The sequence below is a fragment of the Colossoma macropomum genome, unplaced genomic scaffold (assembly GCF_904425465.1).
Source record: "Colossoma macropomum unplaced genomic scaffold, Colossoma_macropomum, whole genome shotgun sequence".
NCBI lineage: Eukaryota > Metazoa > Chordata > Actinopteri > Characiformes > Serrasalmidae > Colossoma > Colossoma macropomum.
Genome location: NW_023494804.1, coordinates 35,437,878 through 35,450,034, shown reverse-complemented (window position 1 = coordinate 35,450,034; position 12,157 = coordinate 35,437,878). Strand labels below are relative to the sequence as shown.

At 40.0% G+C, this 12,157-nt stretch overlaps 1 protein-coding gene across 2 annotated transcripts in view; it reads right to left on the bottom strand.

Moving 5' to 3' along the window:
- robo3 (roundabout, axon guidance receptor, homolog 3 (Drosophila)) overlaps positions 1–12,157 on the bottom strand; it is an 83,730-nt gene that overhangs the window by 11,061 nt on the left and 60,512 nt on the right. For both annotated transcript variants that reach the window (XM_036594958.1, XM_036594959.1), the window contains 8 exons: positions 8,936–9,017; positions 8,441–8,609; positions 3,142–3,308; positions 2,641–2,762; positions 2,021–2,237; positions 1,660–1,784; positions 857–1,034; positions 86–313 (listed from right to left, as the gene is read on the bottom strand). In XM_036594958.1, coding sequence (XP_036450851.1) covers positions 86–313; positions 857–1,034; positions 1,660–1,784; positions 2,021–2,237; positions 2,641–2,762; positions 3,142–3,308; positions 8,441–8,609; positions 8,936–9,017 — 1,288 coding nt within the window. The remainder of the gene's footprint in view (positions 1–85; positions 314–856; positions 1,035–1,659; positions 1,785–2,020; positions 2,238–2,640; positions 2,763–3,141; positions 3,309–8,440; positions 8,610–8,935; positions 9,018–12,157) is intronic.

Genomic DNA, 12,157 nt, shown 5'->3' with positions numbered 1-12,157 from the left:
CAATGCATTCATTAGGTTATCCAGCTATTCTATATAGGTTATAAACATGTTAATGTTTTTTGTGTGTATGTGCGTGTTCTCCTACCTGCAGGTGTGTATGCGAACGAAGCAGTGTAGTGGCTCAGCTCCTTTCTCTTCTTGCGTCGGCAGTATATCCACACACTGAAGCCCATGAGGATTACCCAGCATGCCCCGCCAATGCCTGCGATGAAGGCGGGCTGCTTTACTACGTCTGTGATCTGCTCTGCAAGACTTACATTTTGATCCGAGTCACCGCCCCCACTCGGTACTGCAGGCTGCTCTGCTGGCATCTCTGATAGAGGGCGAGAGGGAGAGGGAGTCAGAAAGATAGCCTAAAATGGAGTAAAAAAATATTCCACACTTGTCTTATCAAAGACTGTGCTGGCATTTAAGCTACGTGTTATTTTTACACATCAACACTTAATGGGCCAAAACCAACAAATCTATTTATAAAGAACACAGATAATAATGTTTGCAATGCCATCAGTAACGGCTAACTGATAGAGGCTGTGTGAGTTGGCAAACAGAATTCCTCTGTAAGTTCTTACTTTTGGGGTATATATAAATTCATATATGTAATTTGAGTTATGGAATATATTATCATAGTCATTGTCACATATTATCATTACCATTATAACCCAGAAATCCACATCTGTCATTTTTCACTTTTTTACATGATTTAAAATGAGTAGCTGCCATTAACATGGTATGAACATCACATTTTTTACTTATCCTAAAAAAATAACAATAACACAGGATAGCTACCATACATAACATACATATCAGAGAAAAGTATATATAAAATGAAGCGTGTCATTTTTCAGTTTGCACTCACTGATGATCACAGAGACTGGCTGGCTATGTGTGCCCACTCCAGCGCTGGTCACTGCTGCCACCTCCACATGGTAGAGCACACCAGGCAGAAGGCCCTTCACCAGAGTGGATAGCACATTCCCATCCACTGTCTGGTTAATGTGGTAGCGTGTCTGTGAGTCATTCCCCAAGCACCAGATCTGAGGACACAGTAAACTGGTCAATAATCTCTCCAAATAACTACAAGCTCACAGCACTCATGCAACAGAGCTAGAAGACCAGAGTATTAAAATGTACCATTATATTGTTCAATTAAGTAATGCTTATGCAGCATTTCTGACTATAGCTTTAATCTGGTATCATTTTATTTGCAAGCTACCTGCATAGGTACTTCATAACATATTCATAACACTGAAACTGTATTTTAAATGCAATACTTGAGGATTTATAAAATGCTTATGTCAGTATTCACAAGATGACATAATGCAAGATTACATAATTAAAGTATGAAAAAATTCCTCACTTTGACCTCTCATGTCATCTTTCAATTAAGGACATGAGCTGTTCATAAGTACCTTATTCAACACTTATGTACATATTATGAAAAATCTCGGTAGTCTTTAAATTAAGTGTTATTAAATTTTCCATGGGTTTGTATTCTTTCATCATTCATTTACTTATCTGAGAATGACTTTTTTCTCCTTGATTGTAAATCCTGTACCAGTTTAAATTTGACTGAATACAGTACGGTGCTTCGTGTCCCTCAGATAGAAATCTGTTGGGCTGCTCCATTCAATTTTCTACCTGAATGGCCAATCCTCTTACCTTATACTCTTGGATGACTCCATTTTGCATCTCAGCAGGGGGAGGCTGCCATGAAACACTGATACTGGAGCTGTTGCTGGGTTTGACTGTTGACACAGTAACAGCCTGAGGAGGTGCACTGGGGACTGGCAAGAGAGAGAATAACAAACAATTTAAAAAAATCATAAAAGCAGTAGGTGTGCTTAAGTTTGCCAGTAATGTGAGAGAAATTCACTGGATTAATTTTGATTTCAGTGCCTTTGACATAAGCTATTATATGACGAGTCTTGATTTAAGGACCTATTCCAAAATAACCTCCACTAAATTGTCTCACCTAATATTAAAGGTACTTTTAATAAGTAATTGCAAAGAGGAGTCTCACCCTCTTCAGGTGTTCGGAGGGTCAGTGGACGGCTGTCCATGCCCTGGAACTCATTAAAATACGGTCTGATTTTGACCTCGTACTCTGTGCCTTTCAGCAGGTTGTTGAGGACAGTGCTGCGCTCAGGGGCTGCCTTAACATCCTGTTGGAGCCAGGAACCCCCCACCTGCCGGTATAGCAGCCGATAGCCCTGAATGTACTGGGACTGGCGGTCAACCTGTGAGAGAGCGAGAGAAAAGGAGAGACACAGAGGCTCATCAGGGAGGACACTTGGTGTAATAATTATAATATGATCCTGCTCAGTGTGTACTGACCTTGTAATAGTCAGGCTGCACTGCCTGAATGGTAAAGTGTGCAGCTCTTATTCTAATTCATTTGTACCTGAACCTAACTTGAAAGGTATGCATAATGTAAAACATGTTTTTAAGCCTTATCATTTTAAACCCTACTCTTGCTGTAACTGGTCACTGCAAAGAAAGTTTTCCAAGTTAAAAACACTGTGTTGGGTAACTTCCCAAATGAAAATGAATTTAAATGAAATCTAACCCCAGCCCAACTTGTGTGAGAGTATTTTTATGCTGTGAATTCAGAGGGTGTATGTGGTCAGACTCAGTACTCACAGTCCATGTAAGCTGTACACTGGATGCAGTCAGCAGCACAGGCTGTTGCAGTTCCACGGCCACTTCGCCCAACTCGCGCTGCACCTGCCTATGGTCCACCCCCTGTCCTGTAGGACTCACATCTAAATGTAAACAGTAAGACATTAGAATATCCATATCCTAAAGTAATTCAATTACACCAAATATTTCCATTCAATAAAATATGTCTATGGTCAGCTTGTATAGACGTTTTACCTTTATATAAAATGCAACAGCAACTTATGCTGTTCATTAATTCATGAGTTAAACAACCCCTTTAGTTCACAGTTTGAGTGCAAAAAAATCCTACCTGGCTGAAACACTGATCCCTTGATAGATTCTTTTTGTTTGTGTTAAATAACTGTAGTTGTGCATTTCATTCTTTTAAAGTAATCCACATTCATCAAATTAATAAAGGTACAACTCACTGCATCTATTATATGAATCTACAGTGAAAACAGTGTGAAATCCCCTGATACATACCTTGTGTGCGTACTGGCTCTGAGATTGGGCTGGGGTCACTCAGGCCGTAGGCATTGACAGCTCGGACAATGAACAGGTAGATGGTGTTGGGGGAGAGTCCACTCACTGTGTGCTTTTCAAGCCTCACCAGATCCGCTACTGTCTGCCATGTACTACCTGCCGACTGGCTGCAGAACAAAATGTAAAAAAAATGTTTAATTAAGCAAAAGACTTTTTAAAATACATTTCACTGACCTTCACAAGCACAAAATGAAAACAGCTTTAGATGTGAGTATAGTTAGCAAGCATCTGTAAAAATCATTGCACAAACTACATTTATTCCAGAGCTACCAGGTCATTTACAGAATGAGTGTGGGAATGAGTGTGTTTTTGCAGTGAATGTCGGAATCATGGCTGTTCATCTGTGAGCTTGGAGATAGCCATTACATGCTCTGCTGGATGATGCTGCTCATTGCTGAAGTAAAGCACCGCTGTGTTGAATGGATGAATGAGAGTGCTCAGTGATGACAGGGCTATTTTTAGCAGAAACAGGGTTTACCTACCAGGAACGAAACAGCTAAATGCAACCAGTATGCATAGCACAGGCTGGCGATACAAGACTGATGTAACCTCTCATGTCAAAAAAAAAAAGCCAAAGTTTTGGACTAAAATGAAAATAAAATTCTGGCACTGCTGGCATTTTAAACACCTCAGTGTCACTGCTTAAGAATAGACCACCAAAAATACCCAACCAACAATGGCCCTGTGACCAACAATAGCCCAACAATGGCACTAATGAAGTTCTAGGGGATTAACACAAATTGTGCATGGGAAAAGATGCCCTACAGTCTCTAACTCTGTGCCAACAAAGTGCATCAAATTTGGTGGCCAGTAAGTTTACAGTGTTTAAAAAACCCAGCAAAGCTGTGCTGAGAGTGGTCCACCGACAAAATAATACCTGGTCTAGGGGGGTCTTATAGTGGTCCCTTTCCATTGATGGGCGGTGACAGAAGGTGGCAGACAAACTGTGCAGCAACAGATGGGATACAATTAGTTGTAAGCCTACAAAGTGCACCTATATGGATGGTGTACCTGATTAAATGAATATAGGTACAAGGTTGAATTTAAAATACTGGCAGCTCAGTGTATATTCTCCAAAAGTAAATGTCTAATAGAAAAAAGGCATTGCTCTTGAGCATTTTCACTGAGATCTGCACACACAAACAGATCTGAGATCAGCACCTTTAATCTTGAGAACCTTAATACATATAGAACCAGAACTAGACTCAGCTAAAAACGAAGATTCTCCAAGGTCTCCTTACTCCAGGAATAATCACATTTAAGAAAACCTGTGCAAGAGATTTCACTGTTCTCTCCCTGCAGGCACAAAGCTAGATTAGATTCACATTATACATCTCCCTTATAATAAAATTAGTCATAAATTTTAAGACCCCACATCTGTTCACAGTGGCAATAACTTCGCTCTATGCCTCTTCATTTGTCTGTGGTTAACCAGCATCCTTGTTTAGAGCAGCCATCACGTATGCCATGTTTAGCGTTTTATTTTCCCCCTGCGGCTCCTCATGGTGCAGACGCAGCCCCTGGGCAGCCAACCTGCACCATTACACAGAGCCAGGAGCACCGGGAGGCTCGTAAATATTCAGCCTGCAGTGCTGCCAGAGCGGCCATAAATCCAAGGTCACTTTGGCCATCAGCTCTGAGAGAACGCGCACCTCTCTCTCCGGTCTCTTCTCTACTCTTTCCTCTTCTCCTCTTCAACTATGCATACATATAGGAATGAGAAAACATTCTACCTTTTATTCTACACTCTGCACTTAAAAATAAAGCTGTGAAAAAGGGTTCTTTGCCATAGAAGAATAACTTTGGGTTCCATAAAGGACATTTCAGTGGACGGTTCTTTAAAGAGCACGATGACAAGAATGAAATGACCTTTTTAAAGTTTTAAAAAAGAATGGCTGTATAATGTACACTGAAGGTTTTCAAGCAAAGAACCTTTATCTTTAAGAATGCACCACCACTCTCCTCCTTCATAAGCATGCAAACTCCAACATGCACATAAACACAGACTAGAGTTGATGGTGCCATAAATCTAATGTTTCCATATAAAGGTGCCGCCTTCTCTCTCTTCCTGCTCCTTCAATTTCTACCCCTCCTTCCACTCTTCCTCATTCTTCTATGCATCTCCCCCTCCATCTTTCATGTTCTGCCCTCTTTCCCTCCCCACTATGTCCCCTAGCACCTCAGGCAAGGAAATGTTATTGTAAACACTCCATTCACCCCCAGAGCACTCTATAAAGAATCAATTTTGGGTTGTGTGCCACTACGAACCACTGCCCAAGGGGCCAAGAGGGGAAGTGATGAAGCCTTGTGTATGTGTATGTGTGTGTGTGTGTGTGTGTGTGTGTGTATGTGTGTGTGTGTGTGTGTGTGTTTATGTGTGTGTGTGTGTACGTGTCTATGTTTGGGTTGTATTGCTGTTCGGTCTGCATTTCGCCCTCTATGAGCCCTCGCTTGCGAAGCCCACAGGACTTCAGCTCTGTAATTAGAGCTAGCCCTGTTTCAGCAGGCTTACAATAGCCTAAAGAGCTGTCCGGGCGGATTGCATTTTGAATTCATTAGCATGTCATATTCTAGCCCTCAGTCTGTCTCGGCTTCTAAAGCCTACACTGTACCACTAAACTTATCGCATATGGTGGATGGTGTTCAAAAACGCAAAATGACATGGATTCTAACGCTGCAGGGCATAATGTCTTAAGTGTAGGCTAGAGTTCAAGAAGTATATATGAGCTTATAGAAAGAGCGAGAATGAGAGAGAGAGAGGGAGAGGGAGAGATAGGGTCAAGGATAGGGCACCCACAGGCCTATACTTTCCGCGTGTCTGTCACGCCTGGCCAGCATCACTGACACTCTGACACTCAATTAATAAAAAAATGAAGAATGTCTTACAAGAGCTGCCTCTGGCGTGAGACACTAATATCTAGCAAAGAGAAAAAAAGACCCTAGAATGCATGAGGGAGTAGAGCTAGTAATAATTCTCCAAACCCGATGGGACCTGGCTATTTACTGTGGGTTTTGCTGGGTTTGAGCAAGTTCAGACATCATTTCTCAAATATTTGATGAGCTCGGGTCCAAATTTCACATTTCACAAAGTCTATCTGCCACCTTAAACAGATTTTGGCCTGCACCAGCCCTCGCTTTAGTTTTTCTCCCTACTTCATTCTTCCTTCTTTTATTACCCTAAACAAATTTTAGTCTGGCACATTGCAGTCACTCCATAAGTCCATGAAACCAGCATAAAAAAATAATGTGCGTTTATCCAGACAAAAAACTTCTGGGATGATTTTCAAATGCATTGATTAATGAATACATTTGCTAGAGTTTAAATCAGGGCTCCGAACTGAACCAAACGGAAACTGGATATTGACCTTCTCTGTTCTGGAACAGAAACATTAGTGTGAAATCTCTGTTAGAACTTATTAACCTTATTAATCTATTCTTTTTAATGAACATCACATTTCATACATTGTCTTCATTTAATGTATACTTTCACATGTGCTGTAAAGCTCAGTCTGTATGGTTGCATGGCTTCAGTTCAGGGATATAGAAACAAGACAAATTCAACTTACTGTAACATTTTCTGCACACAAAATTTCACTGTGTTAAAATTTGCATTAGGCAAATAACCAGGCATGTTTGTTGTTGCGCTGCACTCAGGAGAATGAGAGAAAAACAGCTTAGCTAGCTATCCCACAGAGATGGGCTCTCCGTCTAACTGGCTAATTTTGTAGCCAAATACATAAACACAAAAAATAGTACTGCATTACCAGATAATTAAAACCTACTGTCAAATACATATGTGTGCAATAATTTTGGTTTACTTTACTTCACAGCCCCAGAGAGATCAATTTAAGCAAGCACAGCCTACTTAAGTAATAATGCACAAAAATATGCAGTTTTCCTGTAACTCTACAGTGGCATTTAATAGTTTTCTGAGCCTTATAAGATATTACACCTTTTTGTTCTGAGAAATGTGCATCTTGACATGGTTTCGTCAAAGCTGACTTCTCTTTCTGGGGACCACAAAGCCTGTTGCAGAGAAAATTCACTCTGCTGTCATGGACTCAGCTGCACTTACCACATAGGAGCACTCTGTAGTTCTACAGTTACAGACTGTAGTCCATCTGTTTCTTTGTATACTTTATCACTCCGTTCTTCAATGGTAAGGATGCCCACAGGACCACCAGAGAGTAGGTATTATTTGGGTGGTAGATTATTCTCAGCACTGCAGTGACACTGACATGGTGGAGGTATGTTAGTGTATTGTGCTGGTCTGAGTGGATCAGACACAGCAGTGCTACTGGAGACACCTCAGTGTCACTACTGGACTGAGAATAGTCCACCTTCCAAAAGTTTCCAGCCAACATTGTCTTGACCACTGATGAAGGACTAGAGGACGACCTATGCAAAGCACGTAGCAACAGATGAGCTACTGTCTCTGATTTTACATCTACAAGGTGGACCAACAAGGTAGGTGTGTCTAATAAAGTGAACAGTGAGTGGACATAGCGTTTAAAAACTCCAGCAGCACTGCTGTGTCTGATCCAATAACACCAGCACAACACACACTAACACACAACCACCATATCAGTGATCCACTACACAAAAATTTCTGCTCTGTGGGGGTCCTGATCATTAAAGAACAGGGTAAAAGGGGGCTAACAAAGTATGCTGAGAAACAGATGGACTAATTGTAACAACAAAGTGCACCTATATGGAAGGTCAAGCTGATAAAAAGGACAGAGTGTAAATACAAAGAGGTGTTCCTAATAAAGTGCTTAGTGACTGTATTATATTAGGCCTACATACAACCAACATAAAAGGAACAGAATTAACATTTTCCTCATTTTGTACTAACCTTTATGCTGGAAAGATTCAATTATTGGTTCTTAGAGCAAACTCACTATTTATCCCATTTCTGAGTCCTAGCTTACATTTTGAATCGCTGTTTAGGCTATTAGGCTTTTTTAATTATCATTTTGCTCACTGATAATTTGATGAGAGCTGTCATGTTGCTCAGTAGCAAATTAAATTCACTTTGTAGTTCTGTGGATCAGGTTGGACTCAGACAGAATGATCTTAGACTAAATTTGGATTCAAACCAATGGTCTATGCACCATTAAAGTGCGAGTGAGTGAATGTGTACTCTGTAGTTACATGTGCTTTCGTTTCATACAGGTTTGTGTTTGTGCATATGTATGAGAGCAGCGTTCATTATTCCAGTACACAGTGCTTTCCATACCTGAAGGCCTCGATGATGTAAGAGGTGACAGCAGCCCCGCCCTCATGAGCATTGGGTTGCCAGGTTAAGGTCACACTGTTCCGGGTCACATCTGTCACAACAGGCTTCTGGGGTGGACCAGGCAGCTGGTAGGGCTCTGAGACAGGAGCTAGAGCCATGCCACCACTATCTGTAACACATTCACGTAGAACAGAATATTAGTCTATAAGAGCATCCCTTGAACTGCATGGAGATAAATTAAACTCTTGATTTCCCAGAATTGGTCTAGTCTTCTATTAGACCACTATGGCTTTAATTTATGCTGAAAGCCTTCTTTTTTTGTACCAGTCAGTCACCACAAACAAAGGTAGTTCTATTTCCCATTCAAAAAACTGACACTGACAACGTTTATGTGACAGGACTCAACATTTAACACATTACCAAGCGAGCAACAAGGTCATGAAGCTCTATAAAAGCCTTAGCTATTTAAACGTGTGTTTAAGTTCGCATCTTTACCTTTCACAGTAAGTACTCCACTCCAACTTGTCTCCCCACTAGAGCTGGAGGCGACGCAGGTGTAGACCCCTGAATCCGTTTCCTAGCAACAGTAAAACCAAGGTCAGTGTTCGTATGGACATACTACAGCATAAAGCCTGCAGACACTCCAGGACTGAGATAAATCTCCACTCCTTAGTCCTTAACTTCCATCACCCTCCACTTATGCTACTGAACCACATACCACACATAGCTTCTGTGAACTATGAAGCTTATTGGACGAATGTTCTCTCCCAGTTTGGGCATCAAAAACATCTCCAACTGTATAAATACTGTATGGAATTCTTTGTCAATATATATATATACACACACACACAATATCATCACCAGTGTCATCACAATATCATCACCAGTGTATATATCAGTTGGTTTATAATATCAGAATATCAAGGTCTAGCACTTTCGTCTGTGAAAATCCTAATAAAGCACTGATATGTATTGGTTTCATTTAAATTTTAATAAATACACACTTCTTTTGTGAAGAATAAAATACTTTACAGAGATTGATGAGCTGACAGTCTTTTAAAAAAACAGCTACTTAACAGAAGCCAACAAAATTGCTAATAATTGTTTAAAGTTCTATTCCCAGCACTACAATAATTACATAATATTTTTCTACTTTCCGCTTTCTCCTGTTGAAGAAATGCAACAACTAAGAACTGACAATCACAGTGGTTAGTAAAAGATTTTTTAATACAGTTGTTTAACTTTTAATCAACTGATATTATCGGTTCTCAAAGACAAAGATTTCATATTTCATTGGTTCTCACTCACAAAGATTTCATATTATCGGTTCTCAATCACAAAGATTTCATATTGCTCAAATTCGAATATGAAAATCATTGTAAATATGAAATATCAGATTAATATCAGACTTTGACACGTACATAAAAATCTCTGTAATGTAAAATCTTATACAAAAGACCCTGCCAAGAAAGGATGAATTGTAACTGAGGTTCAATGGTATCCTTTGAACACTTTTCAGTAAGGAGGGGTTGCAGCATGTGTGTTCAAAAAGAAAAGAGATGCAAAGGAAGCCAGAGAGACAGGGGATGGCGGGGTAAGACATGGAGGGCGACAGCCATTAAATTTTTACTCTCTGGCTGAGGGACAAGATCAGGGTTATTGTGTACAGCAATGGAAGATGTTGTATGGTTTTTCTCCACAGTGTGACTAAGATCTAATAGTTGTGACAGCTCAGAGGCACCACTCAAAGCTCTGAGGTCACACACATACACAGACAGACACATATAGAGATATGGCTGCACATGGGCCTACGCACATGACCCCGTATTACCAGCCAGTCAGTTTTATTGTTGTAGAATTCTTTCCTGCCTTATGACCTGTGCATTTAGACTACTATGCTCAATTAAACACTGTGTTGCTACAGATTTCCAGGTTTTATTTCAGTATCCTTTCACAATGTGGAGGCAGAGCAGTGTATTTTATTTTTGAGTCTCCCGGGAAGCAATGAGTGAGAGAATAGCAGAAAGAGAGAGAGAGAGAGAGGGAGAGAAACAGAGAGAGACTGACCTCTGTGACTCAAACTTTTTGGACTTTTACAACAGTTAACTTTCCTGGGTAGACCTCAGCCTTGGTGGCTGTTGACTCGTAGAGAACTGAGGGTATCTGTTGATTACTCATGCAAAAAAACGCATGAGTGAAGAGGCAAGAGGGAGCCGAATATTCACATCCTCCTTTTATCTTTTCCCCCAATGCTCTCTTCTGTTTCCAGTTTAGGGATCTACTCCTCTCTGTTAATCTTACTCAATCACGCTCTTTCTCACTCTGCTCTTTTGGAACTGTACATTAAAGAATGTCTCTGGTGATTCGCTCAGTATTTATTTTTCGGGCCAGTGTGTCTATTTTTTTCTCCTTTTGTCCAGGGGGATAGGATGATTATTGGTTTTAATAATACTACAGTATGATATATGCTATTACAGTATCTCCTGGCATAATAAGCCCAACACCAATCATAAACGTTATTGATAACCATCTTTTTAAAATATCTGGGTGGTGCTAAATAGCCTACAGCTACAATCTCTCTGCAAAGCACAAGCCAAGGCAATGCATTTATGTGTAGTTATAATCTGTAAACAGCAGAAGCATTACTGGTAATTTCAAATATATTTAAACTGTAGTTGATGTCATATTAAGAAATACAAGAGGTTCAGTACAAAGTTAATCAATATAATACCTTCAGCTCATTTTTATATGGTGCATGAGATATACTATAAAAATAAATGTGCCAATGGGGACCACTGAATGCCTTAGAACCACTTTTTGTTCTCTTAAAAAAATTCTGTACATGGTTTTGTATTTTGAAAATGAAATGTGAAAGTGTAAAGAACCTTTCTAAAGTTTTAAGAACCTCCACAACAATGAAAGATTTTCCAAGAACTGTATGTCCAAATCAAGAATAATTAGGAAGAGTACATGTTTTGAAGAGTATATGTTTTAGGAAAGGGGTCCACTCCAAGAACAACCTTTAACAGTTGAAAACACAAATACACATATAGTATCTCACAGTCTGACTAACAGAAATACACTTATAGGGACACCTTGTTAAACTTTTTATTTAAAGTTGTGTTTGTTGGTGTTTGTCTGGTTGGTGTACTTTGGCCCCTAAAGAACATTTTACAAACTTACAAATAATCTCCTAAGGACATTAAGAAAACCACAAGAAAACCAACCTATATATGTCTGTGTATGCTACCTCTGAAAGCAGCCCCTGAATTACCCTAGGCCATTTTCTTTTAATGTCTATAGTACAATCAACAACACAAGCAAAACAAACTGGCCAGCGAAACGCTATCGTTAGCTAACTGACCTGCTTTTCCCTTGTAAGAGGCAATGTCTACTTTTACTGCATGTAATGTGTTCTCTGCACACATGACACATATGTAACACACATGTACAGGCTTAATTGGAGTTTTTGAGGTGGATTCTTCAGCCATGCTAACTTACGTTATGTCCTTTGGTTAACAACAAGCTTGTTGTCCAGCGCACCATATCACAAGATGTAAGACTTGGTTTAGAAATTTCATGCTTAGTTTGTTCCCACCCTAATAAGTCTATTTTCCCCCACTCAAATTTAGCCTTAAAATTCTCATGGTTGTCCCCCTAGACATTCTTGTTACAAGATCCCATCTGGCCCTGCAGGACTAAGACATAAACAAGTAT